The 20,840-nt window shown below is 43.0% G+C and overlaps 3 protein-coding genes across 3 annotated transcripts; all 3 read right to left on the reverse strand.

Annotated features, from left to right (window-relative positions):
• Positions 1 to 338: 338 nt before the first annotated feature.
• On the reverse strand, positions 339 to 725 carry LOC145954879 (uncharacterized). Its single transcript, XM_083069565.1, has one exon. It carries the CDS (start codon positions 723 to 725, stop codon positions 339 to 341), a length of 387 nt encoding a protein of 128 aa, XP_082925691.1.
• Positions 726 to 873: 148 nt separating this feature from the next.
• On the reverse strand, positions 874 to 5,622 carry LOC145954880 (uncharacterized). Its single transcript, XM_083069566.1, has one exon. The coding sequence runs from the start codon at positions 5,620 to 5,622 to the stop codon at positions 874 to 876; it is 4,749 nt and encodes a 1,582-aa protein (XP_082925692.1).
• Positions 5,623 to 16,159: 10,537 nt separating this feature from the next.
• Positions 16,160 to 18,820, reverse strand: LOC145955275 (uncharacterized). Its single transcript, XM_083069961.1, has 2 exons — positions 17,730 to 18,820; positions 16,160 to 17,642 (listed from the first exon to the last, which is right to left on the reverse strand). Exon 2 carries the CDS (start codon positions 17,638 to 17,640, stop codon positions 16,885 to 16,887), a length of 756 nt encoding a protein of 251 aa, XP_082926087.1. The 5' UTR covers positions 17,641 to 17,642; positions 17,730 to 18,820; the 3' UTR covers positions 16,160 to 16,884.
• Positions 18,821 to 20,840: the final 2,020 nt, after the last annotated feature.

Raw genomic sequence — 20,840 nt, forward strand, 5'->3', positions numbered from 1 at the left:
GTCACATCCTTGGCCGAGAGACATCTCGGGAGGGAAGACTTGTAGGATTGAAAGTCACATCCTTGGCCGAGAGACATCTCGGGAGGGAAGACTTGTAGGATTGAAAGTCACATCCTTAGCCGAGAGACATCTCGGGAGGGAAGACTTGTAAAAACTTTAATGTTAAAAATGTATAGTAAGTCAAAGATAATTGAACTGTGTTTTTATTGATTGGATGCCTCATTAAAAACCTTGCCGGCCAAAACCTCTTTTCACGATTTTTTAAGAGGAGAAAAGACCGGTTCAAGGAAAAGAGTGCATCATTATACATAGTTGAAATGTAGATACATGATGTTGATTCAACTGTAATATGTCTTCAAATGAGTAGAATTCCATGTCCGAGGAACGACCTTGCCGGACAGCTCTTCTAACTTGTACGCTCCATTGTTGAGGACATGCCGTATCCGGAAAGGGCCGTCCCAGTTGGCTGATAGCTTCCCTTCTGAAGAGTTGCGTCTGGCTGATCCGGTTGCTCTCCATACAAGATTACCTTCGTGAAATGTTCTCGGCTTAACACTTGAATTGAAACGGCGTGTCATGCGTTGTTTACATGCCTCGGCCACAATCTGTGCTTTTTCCCGTGCTTCATCGAGGACATCAAGCTCGGCTCGGAGCGAAGCATTGTTAGACTCCTCATGAAAGTGCTGTCTTCGGAATGATGGCTCTCCGACTTCAACCGGGATCATGGCGTCTGCGCCGTAAGTCAGGCGAAAGGGTGTCTCTTTTGTTGTTGATTGTGGTGTACATCGATACGCCCAAAGGACCTCTGGCAACTCTTCGGCCCATGCCCCTTTTTCCGAACCGAGCCGTTTCTTTAATTCGGTGAGGATAACCTTATTGGCCGCTTCGGTTCGACTGGGGGTGTTCAACTGATGTAAACCTATGCCGGATGCCAAGGTTTTCAAGGAAAGAGTTGAACTTTTTGTCCGTGAATTGTAGGCCGTTATCCGAGATGATGGCATATGGGATGCCGAAACGGGTAACTATGTTCTTCCAGACAAATTTCTGGACATTAGCGGCGGAGATGCAGGCAAGCGGCTCGGCCTCAATCCACTTTGTGAAGTAATCGACAGCTACGAGGAGAAACTTAACTTGTCCCTTCGCCACCGGAAATGGGCCGAGTACATCAATGCCCCATAAAGTAAACGGCCATGGAGAGCTGATGCTATGCAGTTCAGCAGCTGAAGCATGGATGAGGTTCCCGTATTTTTGGCACTGAACACATTTCTTGACAAAGTCGGCGCAGTCCCCCTTCAGAGTTGGCCAATAATAACCGGCCCGCAAGACTTTAGCTGCTAAGGTTCGTCCTCCGGAATGGGAGCCACAAATACCCTCATGGACTTCCCTCATCACGTAATCTGCTTGGTGACTATCTATGCATTTGAGCAGCGGGGTGGAGAACCCCCGTCTGTAGAGGTCCTCGGCTATCATGGAGTACCGAGCCGCCTGTGTTCGCAACTTCTTAGCTTCCAACGGGTCGGCCGGTACTGCGCCGTTAGTGATATAGTTCCGAATGGGTGTGGTCCATGAGGGTGATTCATCTATTGCCATGCACTCGGTTGTTACGCTTGGGGAGGGAACTTCAAGATGAATAGTGGTGCGCAGCTGTCCCGGCTTCCGGCTGCTGGCGAGCCGAGCTAACTGATCAGCTCGTTCATTATTGCTACGCAAAACATGGCGAACCTGAACCTCGCTGAATTCATCCTTCAATTTTTGGAATAGATGATAGTATTGTAATAAGTTCGCATCTTTAACTTGGAAATTATCATTGACCTGCTCGGCCACTATCTTTGAGTCGGTCCAGCATATGACTCGCTTCACATCCATCTCAGTTGCCAACCGCATCCCAGCTAGTAGGGCCTCGTATTCCGCTTGGTTATTGGAGGCACGAAAACCGAACCGAAGGGACTGCTTAATTGTGACGCCTGAGGGACTAGCCAGTATCACTCCTGCTCCGCTGCCTTGGGCGTTAGAAGACCCATCGACATGCAAGGTCCATGATTCGTCTTCAAAACGCCCCGAAGGGGTAAGCTCGTTAACAAAATCAGCCAAGTGCTGCGACTTGATTGGACCTCTCGGCTCAAAGGACAAATCGAACTCTGACAACTCGACCGACCATGCCATCATTCGGCCGGCAATCTCTGGTTTTCTTAATACTTTTGCCACTGGACAATCGGTCCGAACAATTATCTTGTGGCTATGAAAGTATTGTCTCAGTCGACGAGCAGTGTAGATGAGTCCTAAGGCTACCTTTTCAATTAACTGGTATCGTCGTTCGGCCTCCTGCAAAGTCCGACTGATAAAATACACTAGTTGTTGCCCTTCTCGGTTTTCTTGTATTAGCGCAGCGCTAATTGAGCTGTCGGAAACCGCTAAGTATATGATCATGTCAATGTTGGCAACTGGTTTGGAAAGGACTGGGGGTGTACTAAGGCGCTCCTTGAAATGTTGGAATGATGTTTCACACTCCTGGGTCCATTGGAATCGCTCGGTCTTCTTGAGCAAGAGGAGGATGGGTCTAGCTATCTCAGCTAGGCAAGGAAGAAAGCGGGAGAGCGAAGTGAGCCGGCCTGCCAACTTCTGAACTTCTTTCAGGGTACTTGGGCTTTTCATGCTTAGAATGGCTTGGCACTTGTCAGGATTTGCTTCAATGCCGCGACTGGACAACATAAACCCTAAAAACTTGCCGCCTGAGACCCCGAATACGCACTTGTCGGGGTTGAGTCTCATTTGGTGGTGCCGAAGCGCGTGAAACACATCAGTCAAGTCCTGTGCGTGTACAGATACGCTACTTGACTTTACTACCATGTCATCAACGTACACCTCCATACATCGGCCAATGTGGTCACTGAAAATTTTGTTCATCAACCGTTGGTAAGTGGCTCCGGCATTTTTCAGGCCGAAGGGCATAACTCGGTAACAGTAATTGGCTGTTTCGGTGATGAACGCCGTTTTCTCTTCATCCTGAGGGTGCATTCGGATTTGGTTATATCCGGAATATGCGTCCAGGAATGACAGGAATTTGTGGCCAGATGCCCCATCGACGAGCCGATCAATGTTTGGTAGCGGATAGGCATCCTTCGGACAGACTTTGTTCAAATTAGTGTAGTGAGTACACATGCGCCATTTCCCATTCGGTTTCTTGACCATTACTACATTAGCTAGCCAAGTTGAGTAGTGTACCTCCCGGATGAACTTGGCTTCTAGCAACTTACTCACTTCGGCCTCTATTGCCGCCTTCCTGTCCTCCCCAGCCTTTCGACGCCGTTGAGCGATCGGTCTTGCTTCTTTGCTTATGGACAATTTGTGACAGAGGAAACTAGGATCAATGCCGGGCATGTCAGAGGGATGCCAAGCAAATAGGTCACTATTTTTGAGGATCACTTGGCTGACAGCCAATTGTTCCCGCTCGGACAGGTTGGCTCCTATATAAGTGACTTGTGACTCCAACACCCCTACTTGAATCGGTTGCTTGTCATTAACAGGTTTGACTCTTTCGTCCTGATCAATCCGGGGATCAAGGTCCACAGTCGAATGATGGGACACCGAGTGAACCCCACTCGGCCTCCTAGGTACCTCGTCTTTTATTCTTGTCAGTCGCAAACTAGCGAAGTAACATTCCCGCGCCGTCTTTTGGTCGGCATGAACCGTGACGACTCGTCCTGACTCGGCCGGAAATTTCATGGCCAAATGAGGGGTAGATACGACTGCTCCGAGCCGATTCAGTGATGGTCGTCCAAGGAGAATGTTGTAAGATGTGCTGGCGTGTACCACCACATATTTAACTGAAACATCTCGGTATTCGGCGCCTTCAAATCCGAACCGAGTCGACAACTTGATGTATCCCTTGGTCTTGACCCGTTCGCCGGAGAACCCGACCAAGGGTTCATCATACGGAACTAGCTCGGACTCCGGGATGCCCAACTGCTTGAACGTATTCCAGTAGAGGATGTCGGCCGAACTTCCTTGGTCGACCAGCGTCTTGCGTACAATACAATTGTGAATTTCGACGCTGATTACCATTGGATCATCCTGGTCCAGATCGATGCCTTTAAAATCAGCTTCTGTGAAAGTTATAGTGGGAAGGCGGCGACGAGCAGATTCGATGGCATGAACATGCCGGACAGCCCGCAGGTGTCTTTTTTGTGCAGATGAAGACGAGCCACCTCCAGCGAATCCCCCGGCAATGGTATTGATGACTCGCCGAGGCTGTGCCGAAGGCTCATCCTCTCTTCTATCTCTAGACCGACTACGTTCTCTACGAGAACGTGTTTCTGTCCTTTGTTCGAGTTGGTCGCGTCTCCGTGACCGGTCTTCGTATCTCGATCGGTTTGGACGCTCAACGAAACCTTGCAGCTGTCCCTGCTTGACTAAGTCTTCAATCTTATCCTTCAGAGCCAAACAATCGTCAGTTGAATGCCCACGGTTGCGATGATATCTGCATGACTTGGTTGTATCGGCCCGGGGAGGGGTTGATGCTCGTTTTGGGATGACCAGTATATCCGAGGCCAGTGCTTGTTCTAATACTGCTGACCGGCTAGTATTGAGGGGCGTGTATTGTGAGTACCTTGGTCCCCGAGGAGGCTTCTCGCGGGGAACCAACTCTTTCGGTCGACTCCGAAAACTCGGCTCGGCCAGCTTGTCAGGTTTTGTTGACACTTCTACTCGGGCTTGGTTCCGGAACTCGGCCAATTCCTCCATCTGCATGTACTTGTCGGCTCGCCGACGCAAATCATCCATGTCTGTAGGGGGTTTCTTACAAATGCTGTTGGCAAAAGGCCCTGGCTTCAAGGCAGTGGTAAGGTGGTGTAGAGCTACAGCAGGGTTTAAGTCTCGAATTTCGAGCGCCGCTTTGTTGAATCGGCTCATGAATGTCCGAAGAGATTCCTTCTTCTCCTGACGAATGCTGATTAGTGCCAACGAGGTCAATTGGTGAGGCCGACTGGTAGCAAATTGAATTGTGAACTGGGAAGCCAACGTACTGAACGAATCGATCGAGTTGGCCGGAAGCCGAGTAAACCAACTCAGTGCTCGTCCCTTTAAGGATGTTGGGAAGATTCGGCATAGAGCAGCATCATCGTTTGTGCTTAGAGTAACTTGAGTCAAGAACACATCCACGTGTTCGTCTGGATCGGTAGTGCCATCATACTTGTCTAAGGGCAAAGACTTCCAATGGTCAAGGAGTGCCATCTGCATGATGTTCGGGGTAAAAGGATGCCGATGTGCTCCGGCCGGCAAAGGCTGGATCGGTCGGCCGACCGAAGCATGCGCAGCTGGAGCGGCGACGGAGGTGTGGGGAAGAGAAGAGTGAGGGCCCTGCGAGTGGAACGACCCCTGTGTGTGAGTTGTCTCAGATGGTTTCCATGTGGGATCCCGGTATTGATTTTTCAGCGCAGCATTCTCTTCTCTCAATGCAGCCATCTCGGCAGCATCTCTCTCTCGCTGTTGTTTCATGGCGATCATTTCTTCCTTCATCTGGCGCACCATATCGGTCAAGTTTGTCTCCTCAACCGGCTCGGCCCCGGACTGATGTTCGTCTTCAGACTGTTGCCCTTCAAAATTAGTATTCCTTGTCTTTACCATGATTCTTTTACTCGTAAACTTTCAGTGCTTCTGCAATGCTATCGGTTCGGCCCCACGGTGGGCGCCAAAATGTACCTGCTTAAGGATACACTCGTAGTCTTCTTGGTAAGAAGGGCCGAACGGATACTTCAAACGAATTCTTCAGAGGGGGGAGGTACCTGCAAAAGGCACTCCAACGCTCAAGTCAGGATAAGCACGATATTCTAGGATAATTAATGAACAGTGACATACCTTGTTATGTGTGACCTATTTATAGCATCTGACATGGGCCTGAGCGTGATGGGCCCTCTCAGATATTTACCAAATTAGGTAATACGGTACTAATTGGTTGTTAGGCTTTAATCATGTACTTACCTTTCTTAATTGTGATTACCGTTATGACTTGTTTAACTCTTCGGCAAGAGGCCGAGCCGACTATTCAATACTAGTCGGAACTGCAAATGACCGAGCCGTCTAGTCCGTATACGGCAGCTTGTATACTTCCGGTACGATCTATGTCGGAACGGTACTTGACCGAGCCGACTCGATGAGTGATGATGGTCCATATTGGCATTAACCAGACTGATGTCGGTTCTCGACCTCATGCCGAGCCGACGTTGATGGTGATGCTTGTACGTGGCTTACTATGCATGAGTGTCTGACGAAATGGCACGTGTTGGCCCACGTGACCGATACGGTTCTCTTTGCAGAACGGCCCGTACTGCTTGCAGAACAACCCGTTCTGCAAGGAGAACGGCCCGTTCTGCAAGGAGAACGGGCCGTTCCAGCGGAACAAATAGCAAAAAAAAAACAAAATAATTACGAGGACAACAAACTAACCTCAATAGACCAACGTGCAGACACTTAGAGACTTGGATACGTTGAATGTAGCAATAAACGCAGTGGGAGACTCAGAAATTCAGAGAAAATGAGAGGGGTTGTTTGTAAATTGTGAGCGCGGGAATGGAAAATACAAAGGTGGGGAATATAGGGCCATTTTTTACGTCGGGTTTCGTTGTTCCGACGTAAATTTACGTCGGACTATAGGGGTTCCGACGTAAATTTACGTCGGACCACCTCTAGTCTGACGTAAATTTACGTCGCACTATGAGACTGCGACGTTAATTCCCACATTTACGTCGGACTAGGGGGGGTCCGACGTAAATTAATCTCCACTTAATTACGAAACTGCCACCGCGTTTTTACAACATCGGTGTTTACTGTTTCCGACGTAAATTGGGTGACATAAATACCTTTTTTTGTACTAGTAGTATAAAAGAAAACTTAAATTTACTATATATAAAGAGAAAATCTTAAATAATTTACATAATTGAGAACACAATAAAAATGAAAAACCATTAGAATTGATTTTTGAAATTATTTTTACTCATACTTTATCTATTAGATAAAATTAAACATTCATTAACGTACTTAAGTGAAATTATAGTATGAAAGAAAAATGTTTTAATATTAGAAATTTTATAACAATAAATTAAAGAAATTTAACTTTACTCTAATAACTTAGATGCTAACGTGATTCCTGGTAACTTATTCATTCATGTAATTAATTATAGAAATTTTCCTACTTTATTTCATAGTGAGTTTTATAATATGGGTATGTTTGTTTAAATTTATAAATAAGTATTAACAAGTGATTTTAAAAGAAACAATTCTTTAAGAAGTAAATAATAGTTGTTTCTTAAAAAAGCAGAAAACTATTTATTTATTTTTTTTAAAAAAGAAATTTAGAAAAACATATCAAAGAATAAAAAAGTGCTTATGTTATTAAAAGAAAAAATTTTATAGCAAAAAAAATGTACCTGTCTGAAGGGTACACTAGCAAATTTTTGATAATCTGAAGGCCGAACAAGAACTTCAAGCAAATTTTCCGGTGAAAGGGAAGGTACCTGCAAAAGGCACTCCGACGCTCAAGTCAGGACAAACACGAATATCGATAGTAATTAATGAACAGTGACATTACTTTGATGTGTGAACCATTTATAGTGACATTTATGGGTCTTGCCCTCCTTGGGCCCTATGCTAGGTTTACCTGATTAGGAAATACATTCTTACTTGGCTTATTCACATGATTAACCCTTAATCACTATTTAATGATGATTACTGGTTTCCTAAATTACATCCCTCAAGGCCTTTCGGCCACCGGGGATGCCAATCGGGTGTCGACCACCAGGTACGGTGAGTTTTGTCGATCTGTCATAATCCTGCTCGGCCTCCAATTGGGTCGATCTGATGTAGGTGACCAATATGCTTTCGCATGACCTGAGCATAGTCAGTTCGACCACATGTGCCAAGGGATAACTATCTTCAAGGGTAAGATTGATAGTAGGTGGCCACGTCATTCTGTAACGATCGATTTGGTTGCCATTCTGAACAGTTAAGTTAAAAGGTAACGCGATTTGCATCGTTAGATCTTTAAGATCTAAGGGCTGTAACCTTTCTGTTTGAATTTTCCCGCCTAAATTTTGGGCTATAAATAGATGGTGGTGGTAGAGCCCCTACGCATTTTTTAGTGACTGAGCCAGTGTGCAAGCAACCGACCGAATTTGCAGCCGATCCAGTTGTGGGTAGCCGATCGAGTTCTCGTGTGTAGCTATCCTTTCAAAGAACGTGATCCTAAAACGATGCATTTTTTAAGATGTCTGACTTGTTTGATCGTTCTTCGGCCAGCACCTTCCGAGTATGGTCGTTTGTACGAGGTTCGTCGCCTAGTGACTCGATCAGCTCTTCGAGTGTGGAGGTGTTTTCTGTGCAGGCCAAACGTCTTGCAAGGAGTGGGAACAATTTCGCTGAAATGTCCACTAGCAGGAGTCTAGTGGTATGGAAGCCGAAGCGAGTCTCTGATCGGCAGAAGTTTGGTCCGTCCAAGGTGCCTGACTTCGAATGGGTGAACGGAGAGGTGACCTCTTATTATTCTCGTTATCGAGACGTGTCATTGATTACTAACTTGCTAGAGTATACGAAGTGTTTAACATTTGATTCTTTGGAGATCCTTACCCGATAGGGGTTTGGGCATGCCGAAACAATGCCTTCCCGGACCCTAATGTGGTTTGTTTGATTCTTTGACTTGCTTGTTTTTGTAGGAATTATGGTGACCAAGGGTGCTGACGAGCTCAACATTCGAAACTTGCTAGCCGGTCGAATGTAACAGGCCAAGCAAAGTGGGGTGGGTGGTAGTGGTTTAGTAGTTGCTCGAACTCCTCGAGCGGAGCAAGATGATCGGGCACCTACTTCCCTGGATCGTAAGCATCGCAAGACACATAAGGGGAATAAGGTCGTTTGGGACGGCCAAAAAGCCAAGAAACTCAAGCAGCCGACAATGCCAAGATGACAACCCGGAACACCATCGTGGTGCCCCCCACTCTGATGTATCGATCCTTCTTGAATGAGGATATCTCAGCCAATAGCTTGATCTGGCCGGATGTTGTGTCGGATCAAGGTCGTGAATACTTGGAACGGTTGGATACCGTGTCCAAGTGGAAGTATTTTTGCGAGGTACAAGTCCAATCTCTTGTGCTTGTCCATCATCTTGCCATGGAGCCAGTCAGTGAGCTTATGTAAATGAAGCATAAGTTAGAACAGGCAGACAAAGCATCAGCCGAGGCTCTGTCGGTGACCAAAGGCTTGATGACGAAAAACAAAGAGCTTGTCACCAAGCTGAACCAATTGAGGCGGGAGAATGACAACGTCTGCCTAGAGCTTTAGAAGGTATCAAATGAAGGGCAAGCTCACCTAGAAGAGGCCGAAAGGGTCAAGGCCAAACTGGAAGGCTTCAAGGAGGAAGCCAAAGATTAGATTTTGGCACAACATAAGGTCAAATTCCTTCAGGCCGTTCGGCAGGAAAAATCCTTCTGCCATCTTCTGGATGACTTCCAGTTTGATATGGGCTGGGATTTTTACCAAGGTATTTTCATGTCCTTTGGTCAAATGCCGAAAGGAGCCAAACCTGACACCGAGGCGCCTATAATCGCCACCACTCTTGAACAGGTTATGAACGAGGATACTCTTGCCGATCCCGAGGATGACGGTAGGGTCAGAGACAATGACGAGGAGGAAGATGTTGGGAATCCTGACAGTTAGGTTTTAATTCGGGTTGATAGAATCCTTTTGTTTTGTTTTTGTTGTTTTGTTATTGGCCGATAAAGGCCTTTTTATTAACTCTTTTACTTTCGGGCCGATAGAGCTTTATTTGAAATGCAACATCTTTGTTGAAAATCTGTATTGTATTGACGCCGAATCAATAAGTAGGTAGAATTTGAGACTTTTAATTTAACTGCGAACCGTGTGAGCTAACAAACTTAATCAAATATGGCTTTGACAGTCTGACTAGTGCCGAATTACCATTTTGGCCGAATGAGTGTACGAGAGGAAAATCATACAAAGTCGAGAGTTGTTGACTGAGTGTCCGGGGGGGAAACTTCTCAAGGGAAATCCGAAAGCGCGTCCTTATCCAAGTGGGTCACTAGGGAGGAAAGCCTTTTTGAGGGAAATCGAAGGCACGTCCTTGGCCGAGTGGGTCACTCAGGAGGGAAGCCTTTTGAGCAAAATTCAAAGACACGTCCTTGGCTGAGTGGGTCCCACGAGAGGGAAGCCTTTTGAGGGAAACCGAAGGCACGTCCTTGGCCGAGTGGGTCACTCGGGAGCAAAGCCTTTTGAGGGAAACCGAAGGCACATCCTTGGTCGAGTGGGTCACTCGGGAGGGAAGTCTTTTGAGAAAAATCCGAAGGCACGTCCTTGGTCGAGTGGGTCACTCGGGAGAGAAGCCTTTTTGAGGGAAACTAAAGACATGTCCTTGGTCGAGTGGTTCAATCGGGAGGGAAGCCTTTTTGAGTCGATTCTTGAGCAACAGTAAAAATGCTAAATGTACTTGAATTTGTATTTCATTGATTTTTGCCTCGTTAAAAACCTTGTCGGCCGAAACCCGTTTTCACATTTTTATAAGGGGAAAAAGACTAATCAAGGAAAAAAGTGCACCTATACACAAATTACAATGCTTTGCGATATATTACAACTTCTAACTATAATAGGTCTTCAAATGTGTCGAGATCCTAGTTCAGGGAATGATCCTGCCTGATAGCTCCTCAAGCTTGTATGCTTCATTGTTGAGAGAGTGTCGTATTCTAAACGGGCCATCCCAATTGGCTGCCAACTTTCCCTCTCGGGGGTTTTTCTAGTCGATCCTTGGGCTCTCCAAACCAAGTCACCTTCTTTGAACGTCCTCCTAGTGAGCGTAGAGTTAAACCGACGGGTCATTCTGCACTTGCATGCTTCTGCAACAATTTGGTCTTTTCTTCGAACTTCTTCAGCCATGTCGATTTCAGCCTAAAGAGATTGGTCATTGGAGTTTTCATCGAATTGCACTCGCTAAAGAGATGGTTCTCCAACTTTGACTGGTATCATAGCCTTGGTGCCATACGTAAGAAGAAACAGAGTTTCTCTCATGGTGGATTGAGGAGTGCATCAGTAAGCCCATAACACCTCCAATAATTCTTCAGCCCAGGCTCCCTTGACGTCACCTAGGCATTTCTTCAGCTCTATAAGTATGACTTTGTTTGTGGCTTTGGCTTACTCGTTTGATTGCGTATGTTCTACCGATGTGAATTGGTGACGAATCCTTAAATCCTAGATAAACTTGTTGAGTTTCTGATCTGCAAATTGAAGACCATTGTCGGTTACAATGACATAGGGGATTCTGAAGCATGTGATGATGTTTTTCCATAGAAATTTCTGAACATTTCTTGTCATGATTGTGGCGAGAGGCTCGGCTTTGATCCACTTGGTAAAATAGTCTATGGCTACCAATAGGAATTTGCACTGACCCTTAGCGAGGGGGAATGGTCCGAGTATGTTCATGCCCCACAACGCAAATGGCCAAGGAGAATTGATATTGTGCAATTCTTTGGCTAAAGCATGGATGAGATTACCATGCTTTTGACATTGGAGAAATTTCCTAACGAATTGATCATAATCGATTTTGAGCATTGGCCAGAAGTATCCAGCCCTTAATACTTTGGTTGCTAGAGTCCTTTCCACCCGAATGAGAACCGCAAATTCCCTCGTGGATTTCCCTTAAAACATAATCAACCTGCACCAAGTCAATGCATTTCAACAACGGTGTTGAGAAACTTCTCCTATATAGTTCTCATCCAATGATCGAGTACCGCTTGGGTTCAGAGATTTTTAGCAGTCGAAACGTCTGATGGTTCCTTACCATGGACAATAAAGTCCAAGAGTTCAGTGATCCATGTTGTCGTTGTTTGTGGTACAGCCATACATTCTTTTGAGCTGACGCTTGGGTTTGAGAGTTCTAGGTGCAGGGTGGTTCGGAGTTGCCTGGGTTTACGATTGCAACTAGCGAGATGTGCGAGCTAGTCAGCTTTCTCGTTGTTCGTTCTCGACATATGCTTTACTTGGACGTCGTCGAAGTTGCTACATAGGTCGTGAAAACTGTGGTAGTATTTGAGAAGGTTAGCATCTTTAACCTGGAAATTGTCATTCACTTGTTGGGAGATGACTTTGGAGTCTGTGCAACAAACTAACCTTCTTACCCCTACCTCATGTGCCAATCTGAGACCTGCCAACAACGCTTCGTATTTGGCTTGGTTGTTGGACGCCTTGAACATGAAGCGTATGGACTACTCAAGCGTTAGCCCTATTGGTCCTTCTAGGATTATACCAGCACCATTCCCTTGGTTATTAGACGAGTTGTCCACATGCATTGTCCAGACGTCATTTTCAAATTGGTCGTTGGGTTGCAACTTGTTGACAAAGTCTACCAAGCATTGTGACTTTATCGGGCCGCGTGGCTCGAATGATATATCAAACTCTGATAATTTAATTGACCAAGCTACCATTCGTCTAGCCAGTTCGGGTTTTCTCAAGACCCTTGCTATTGGGCAATTTGTGCATACTATTACCCGATGGTTGTGGAAGTATTTTCGAAGACGTCGAGCTGCATGGACAAGTCCTAACGCTACCTTTTCCAAGAGTTGATATCGGCCTTCTGCCTCTTGTAGCATTGTACTAATGAAATAAATAGGCTCCTGTGTGGAAACCTTGTCCTACACCAATACTGCACTAATTGCCTCGTTTGAAACACATAGGTACACAATGAGATCCAACTGGGGATCGAGTTTGGAGAGAATCGGCAAAGTGTCGAGGCGTTCTTTTAATGTATGAAATGTTGTTTCGCATTCCTCGGACCAACTAAACTTGTTGGCTTTTTTCAACAACCCGATGATGGGTTTGGCCGATTCAGCTAGGCATGGGAGAAATCTAGATAAGGACGTCAATTATCCCGCCAACTGTTGGACCTCTTTAATGTTCCACGGGCTGCACATCTCAGTAACAGCTCGACACTTGTTTGGGTTTGCTTTTATGCCTCTTGTGGACAACATAAAGCCAAGGAACTTTCCACTGGCTATCCCAAAGGTACACTTTCCAGGGTTCAGCTACATGTCATACTTACGCAACTATTGGAACACTTCTACAAGATCGTGTGTATGTTTGACGATGTCAGCTGATTTGACTACCATATCGTCCACATACACTTTCATGTTTTTGTCAATCTGATGTTTGAAGACCTTGTCCATAAGCCTTTGATAAGTTGCTCCCGCATTCTTTAGGCCGAATGGCATCACTCGATAACAATAGTTGGCCGACTCAGTTATGAAAGCCGTTTTTTCTTCATCACGGGGGTGAATTCGAATTTGGTTATATCCAGAATACGCATCCAGGAAGGTGAGAATCTTATGGCTAGCCGCACCATCCACCAACCGATCATTATTAGGCAATGGGTAAGAATTTTTAGGACAAGCTTTGCTCAGGCTGGTGTAGTCTGTGCACATTCTCCACTTCCCGTTCGACTTTTTGACCATAACCACATTCACTAACCATGTTGTATATTGTACCTCTTGAATGAACTTTGCCTCAAGTAGTTTGGTCACCTCCGTTTCCATTACCGCTTTTCTTTTGGCCCCCATCTTTCTTTTCTTTTAAGCTACCAGTTTGGCCTCACTACAAATCGAAAACTTGTGACACATGAAGTTAGGGTCTATCCCCGACATATCTGATGGGACCCAAGCAAAAAGATCTTTGTTTGCTATAATAACCTTGCTTAATGCCTCCCGATCAGGCTTGGACAAGTTGAATCCGATGTACATAACTTGGTGTTCGTGCAAGCCGACCTGCAAAGGCATTCTTTCTTCAATTGGCTCTACCTGTTCGTCATTATTCAGCCGAGTATCGAGATCCCAGGCCGAGGAGGGTACTGAAGATGGAGGGGTCACTACATTAACTCCTCTTGGTCTTGGTTGTTCGTCCCTTATAGGGGATATCCTTAGGCTGGCAAAATAGCATTCCCGAGCTGCCTTCTGGTCCGCGTGCATTGTAAGGATTTTTCCCGTACCTGACAGGAATTTCATGGCTAAATGGGGTGTTGAAACTATGGCCCCCAACATGTTCAACGACGGCCAACCTAGGAGAATGTTATAGGACATGTTGGCGTGTACCACTATGTACTTGACTTGGATGTCACGATTCTCTTGTTCATCAAAACAAAATCAAGTGAAAAGTTTAATATAACCTTTGGTATTGACCCTTTCTCCTAAAAAGCCTACCAGTAGTTCATGATACGGAATCAGTTCTCTCTTAGAGATTCCTAACTATTTAAAGGTATTCCAATACAAGATATCAGTCAAGCTACCTTGATGTACCAATATTTTCTTGACTATGCAGTTATGGATCTCTACACTAATCATCGTTGGGTCTTCCTGTACGGGGTCAATGCCTTGGAAATTGGAATCTGTGAACGTTATGGTCGGAAACCTCTAAAATGACCGTGCCTCAATCAAGTTTATCGCTCGAACCGCTTGCAAATGCCTTTTTTGTGCCAATGAGGTTGAGCCTCTTCATGCAAATCCTCCGGCAATCGTGTTGATGAAGCGTCTATGCGTCGTTTTGGGTTCTTCCTTCCTATCTCTAGATCGGCTACACTCGCGACAATGCCTTTCCGTGCACTCTTGTCCGTATTGGTCATGGCACCGAGATTGGTAACTAGGTCGAGATGAGGCTGGACGATCGACAAAATTTTGGAGTTATCACTATTTGATCAAATCCTCAGTCTTATCTTTGAGGGCCGCACATTCTTCGATGGAATGGCCACGATTGTGATGATATCGGCATGACTTGTTTGTATCAGCTCGTGGGGGGTTGAGGCTTTGTTGGGGTCAGACAATACTTTTGACGCAAGGGCTTGCTCAAGCACTACCGTGCGACTTGCGTTCAAGGGAGTGTAGTTTGAGTATTTCGGGCCACGCACGGGCCGTTCTCGAAGTGTTAGCTCCTTGTTGCAGCCTCGGAAGGGTTGCTCCATTGGCTTCTCCGTCTTCCCGATAGGTTCAACTCGAGCTCGGTTACTGAAATCGGTCAGCTCTTCCATTTTCATATACTTGTCGGCTCGCCTACGTAGATCGTCCATGTCAATAGGGGGTTTCTTGCAAATGCTGTTGATGAAAGGTCCTAGTTTCAAGGCCATAGTGAGATGGTGAAGTTCCATAGCTGGGTTAAGACTTATGATTTCTAATGCTTCCTTGTTGAACTGATCCATGAAGGCCTAAAATGACTCCTTCTCATCTTGTCGAATGCTGACCAACGACAGGGAAGTCAGTTGGTGTGGCCGACTGGTGGAAAACTGGATGGTGAATAGTGATGAAAGACTACTAAAAGAATCAATCGAGTTAGCCGAAAGCCGAGTGAACCAACTTAAGGCCTGACCTTTTAAGGATGTCGGGAAAATATGACATAGGGTAGCGTCATCGGTGGTAGTCAATGTTACATGCATTAGGAACACGTCAATATGCTCATTAGGGTCTGTCGTGCTGTCGTACTTGTCTATTGGAAGGGACTTCCAATGGTCTAGTAAAGGTGATTGCATGATGGATGTGGTGAAAGGTTGCCGATGCACACTGATCGGCTGGACATTGGTGGACCGACCAATTGTCGGGAGTTTCTCCGGTGCAACGGTCGAAGCGTGAAGTGCTAAGGTGTGGAGCTCTTGGGATTGGAACGACCCTTGTGTCTGTGTATGGGTTGGCTGAGTGGGCTTCCATGAGGGGTCTTGGTTCTTCAGAGCAGCATTCTCGGCTTTCAAGGCTAAAAGTTCCCTAGCATCTTTCTCCCTTTGGTGTCTCATGGCAGCCATTTCTTCCTTCAGTTGACGAACAGTCTTTGAAATGTTCATTTCATCAATGACTTCCACATGGTCCTCTTCTCCCTCTGATCGGTGGTCTTCTGTGTTGTCTTCCTTGTTTTTGCCATTGCTCTAGCTTAGTTAACTCGTATTCACAAAACTCTCGGTTCGGCCCCACGGTGAGCGCCAAAATGTACATTTTTTTGAAAAAAGATAGATATGTTAAGGCATCACTATGTGGACAAGAGAACCTAACTAGGTTAGCACCTTAGTCCACACCATTCATCTACAGCATATCAAAATGGACTAAAATATAAATAAAAGTAAAAGTACAAGTTGGGGTACCGAACCAAAACCCACGATAAAATGTAAATTAAAGACAAGAAAGAAAAACAAATGGATCATAGGCCAAAGCCAAAGTACAACATCAAAGTATGAAATCTAGTTAGCTACCCAAAACAAGCAAACTTGTTCAGACATCAAGAGAGTTTGGAGGACTTGGCTCTCCTTGATCTAGTTCTAGGCTTATCTGGAGAGGCTTTCTTGAGCTTAGGAATCTGAACTTTTTTCGGAGTGTGAAACCCATATCTACATGCTGCCTCAAGAATACGTAAGTCATGTTGAACATCCAGGTGAAATGCAGCCAAATTTGGCTCAACAACTGTCTCAAAATTAGGCTCCAGACTCGGGAACATTGGCTTTGTTTTAGGCACATGAGGGAAGAGATCCTCTTGATCTTCTTCTGTTTCATAGGCAGCTTCAGCAATTGCTGCAAAGTCCCATTTGCTAGTGGCTGTCATATTGATTTTAGAGGTAACATTCACTACACCTGCAACAGCTCCCTCAACAGCATCAGAATCTTGAACCGAGTCCGAGTCATCCTGATTTTCAACATTAGATATATCCTCTAATGGTGGCATTCCCACCAATGAAGACTCCTTGGCAGCCACTGCAGAGAAATCACACTGAGCTGCCTCAAGATTAGTAGCTACAACACAGGCCGAGTCTGCATCTGAAAAATTGGCTGCGTCACCAACACCAGCTGCATTACTTTCTGGAGCATTTGAACCAACTTTCTATTCCTTGGCCGAATTAGAAAACTCAATTACCAATTGGACTGGTGCAGCCTTTGTAGCAACAACAGGTGCGACCTTTGTACCATCAATTTTTGTAGCCATTTCAGCAGCTGAATCAGTAGTTGCAATTGTTGGATGTGCAATTGAATCATCACCTGATCTTGCACGTGCATGAGTCATCAAGGTGTCTATTACCTGGATCACTGGCAGGGCCTCAAACGGTGCAGTAGTTGCAAATGGTGTAGATACAGCAGTTGTAAACGGTGCAATTGCAACAGTTGCAAGCGGTGCAAGTGCAGCATTGTTCTCCATTGCACCGACCAAATTGAAAATTGGTGGAGTCAGTCCAGCTGGTTCAATTGCATGAGGACCAACTCCTTCTTTCCCATGCATACGTGATTTTGTATTACCTGCATTATCATCACCAGCTTGGAGGCCTCCATGCACACGTTCATTATGATCATCGACTATTACACAAGGATCAGCTGATGCACCAGATTTTTTGTTCCCCTCCCCCCCGATCTTCTTCCTTGAGTATGGATCCCTTATATCACCATTATGAGGATCCATCTTGCAAGCAACTGCCTCATGACCGATGGGTCCGCAAGTAAAGTAAAAGGCTGGCAGTTTTTCAAACTGCAATGAGACAAGAAAAGCAAATCCTTCTCTTTCCACCAAAATCTGCTCTGGAAGGTATTCCTCCAAGTTAACCTCAACCAATATTCTTGCAAAATGACCATAAACTTGGTTTACCATGGCTGCATAATGGGAACACCGAAACCAGCAGCAATCAAAAACAATATATTCAATGACCAATATTCAAGAGGCAGGTCAAAAATACGTACCCAAACTTGCACCATGGTGTTTCTTTGGAGTCTTGGATTAAAATCGGGTTTCCAAGTGGCCAAGCGAAGCACTCCCGGATTCAAATTCCAAGAACCAGCAACAAGAATCGTTCTTGTGTCATCATCATTTTGAAATGAAAATTCAAAATGTCCTCTTCCCAGAGGAATGATTTTCCAGCCACGTATCATGTGCCACAACTGGGAGAGTTTGGCTTGTATTTCTCCAAGTTTAAATGGCAGCTGCCCTTTGGAGAGGATTACTCTTCCATGTAGGTGTTTTCTACATCGTGCAAGTCCTTCTTGGTATGATGATTCCGGGATTTTTACAGCCAATACATCTCTCTTCTAGCAAGGTTTAGGGAGGGAAATCTGGTCTGGTGGTTGTGGCAGGGACAGACCAGCCAAAGCTGGTGCAGCAACCGCATGTGCATAGGACTTAGGAAGTGGCTTAGACCCCACTCCGGTTGAAGATGGCACAAGACATGGCCATGGACAAGCATACGCACCTACCATGCCTAGCCTAACTAGGCTGGCAACTCAAGAATGTCCAGTACAGTCTTTGGAGCTATCTTGGAGCTATCTTGCAAAGTGAATTTTGTACAAGTAGATACCTTTTTTCTGAGCAGACATAAGTCCCTTTTTGGGAGCTACAGATTGAATTTTGATCTGATTTTTTGCAGGATTGTTTGAAGGGCATACTAGTAATTTTATGGTAATATAAAGGCCGAACAAGAGCTCCAAGCGAATATTCTGGTGAGGGGGAAGATACCTGCAAAAGGCACTCCGACGCTAAGTCAGGACAAGCACGAATATCGATAGTAATTAATGAATAGTGACGTTACCTCAAGGTATGAACCATTTATAGTGATATTTATGGGCCCTACCCTCCTTGGGCCCTGTGTTAGGGTTACTTGATTAGATAGTAAGTCCTTACTTGGCTTATTCGCATGATTAACCCTTAATCACTATTTAATGATGATTACTGGTTTCCTGAATTACTTCCCTCAAGGCCTTTCGGCCATCGGGGATGCCGATCAAGTGTCGGGCACCAAGTACGGTGAGTTTATCGATCTGTCATGATCCTGCTCGGCCTCCAACTAGGTCAATCTAATGTACGTGACCGATACGCTTTCGCATGACCTGAGCGTAGTCAATTCGACCACATGTATCGAGGGATGTGCCAAAAGGTATGGCCGAATAGCCCTACCCTTACAAAAAGTTTAAACAAACAGATTCTGTATATAATTTCCATTTCAATAAATTTACATATAAATATCAATGTACAAACAAAATTCAAAATTACCTAAGTAAAGCCAAATCTTCAATAATTTAAATAAGTAAGGACATAATAAGTAGTACATAAAATAGTTTCCTGAAAAATCATTTAGATACTAATTTTACACGTACTTTCTATTTTAGATAAATTAAGACATTCAATAAATAGGATAAGTTACATAAAAGTATTTAAGAAATAAAATGATATATTTATGTTAAAATTGTTATAACCATGAATTGAAGAAATTTAATTTAACTTTAATAAATTAGATATAAATAAAATCACTAGGTCTTAGATTCAAACATGTTCTTTGTAATTCACGAATAAAAAAAAGATATTAATAACATTTCAAGTAAATTGTTCATCACCATAATTAAAAATTAAAATCTCTTAAAAAATAGCTTTAATAAAATATTATTTAATATTCAAAAATTTTAATGTTTAAATTTGAAATTCAAATGAATGCTTTGAAATTATTATAGATATAGACCCGAACATGTACGCGAATAAATAAGTAAACTATTTTAGTTAATAATGATTTAAAAATGTGTTAAAAAATATTAATTTATTATTTAATAGGTTAGTTTTAGACGTGGTTTTTTTAATTACGAAACGTTAGTTAATTAAAATAATTCTTTTTTAATTTTCACGTTGATATTATTCACAACAATAACCTAAAATTTAGTTTTTTTCTACCATTATGTATTTTTTTTATAGAGATTTTTCATTTTTTTTATAAGACTTGCATAACCATATATTTTTTATTAGATGGCTTACGCTTCAATACATTACATGATTTAAATTATATTTCAAAATTTGCACGGTATTATTTGATTTAAATTTTATATTTTAAATATTTGCCTACTGTAAATGAAAATATTTTATTAATGTCTCACTTTTTTTATTGATATAAACACTGAAAATTAATTTTTAAATATATCATTATTAAGAAAATAAATCAAATGAAATTATTCAATCAAATTTATTATAATTATTTTTTTACTTTAATTTTAATATTTTTCCTTTAAATTTATTTTCAAGTTTTTGCTACTTAACACACTATTTCTTCTCATATAATATAATATATTTTATATTTTAAATTAAATGACTTTGACATTTTTTTATCAATTTAATAAGCATATCATGATGAATCAAAAAATAATTAAATTTTGACCTAATAATGAATAATTTATGTAACTTTTTTACATATTTTGTAAAGGAAGGAATAAATCACACGAACAGCAAATCAAGATCCACAAAATTTACATGAATAGAAAAATCAATATCTTAACCTACAATAGATGGAGCTTAATTATAAGCTTATAACTATAATTATAATATTATTAATCCAGTTTTCAATTGTTACATGAATATAATTTCTATAAGGTTGCTATAGCTGGATAAAAAGAATTATAACATTTTTTTTAGGTTTAATCTTCATTGCGATTATCTTTGTAATCTTTCATATCTTTACTAAAAAAAATTTAATTGAAATTTAATGTTATTATTATGTTTTAAATATAAGATTTATATAACAGGTCAATTTAATACAAATTTAAACAATCTGGGATCTTACATGGTAAATTAATTATATTATGATTTTCTTAAAAGGATATCACAAAATCGAGCAAAATTAATGAAAAGCAATAAATAAAAATTAGATTGCTTGCTTAAATATATATATATATATATATATATATATATATATATATATATATATATATATATATATATATATATATGAGGAGGGTTATAATAACATTGATATAACTTTTATTAAGTATTACACTGCTCAATAATTTTATATTAAATATAAATTTTATAAATTCAACTAT

Source organism: Cajanus cajan, chromosome 2 (assembly GCF_000230855.2).
Source record: "Cajanus cajan strain Asha chromosome 2, NIPB_CcT2T_4, whole genome shotgun sequence".
Taxonomy (NCBI): Eukaryota; Viridiplantae; Streptophyta; class Magnoliopsida; order Fabales; family Fabaceae; genus Cajanus; species Cajanus cajan.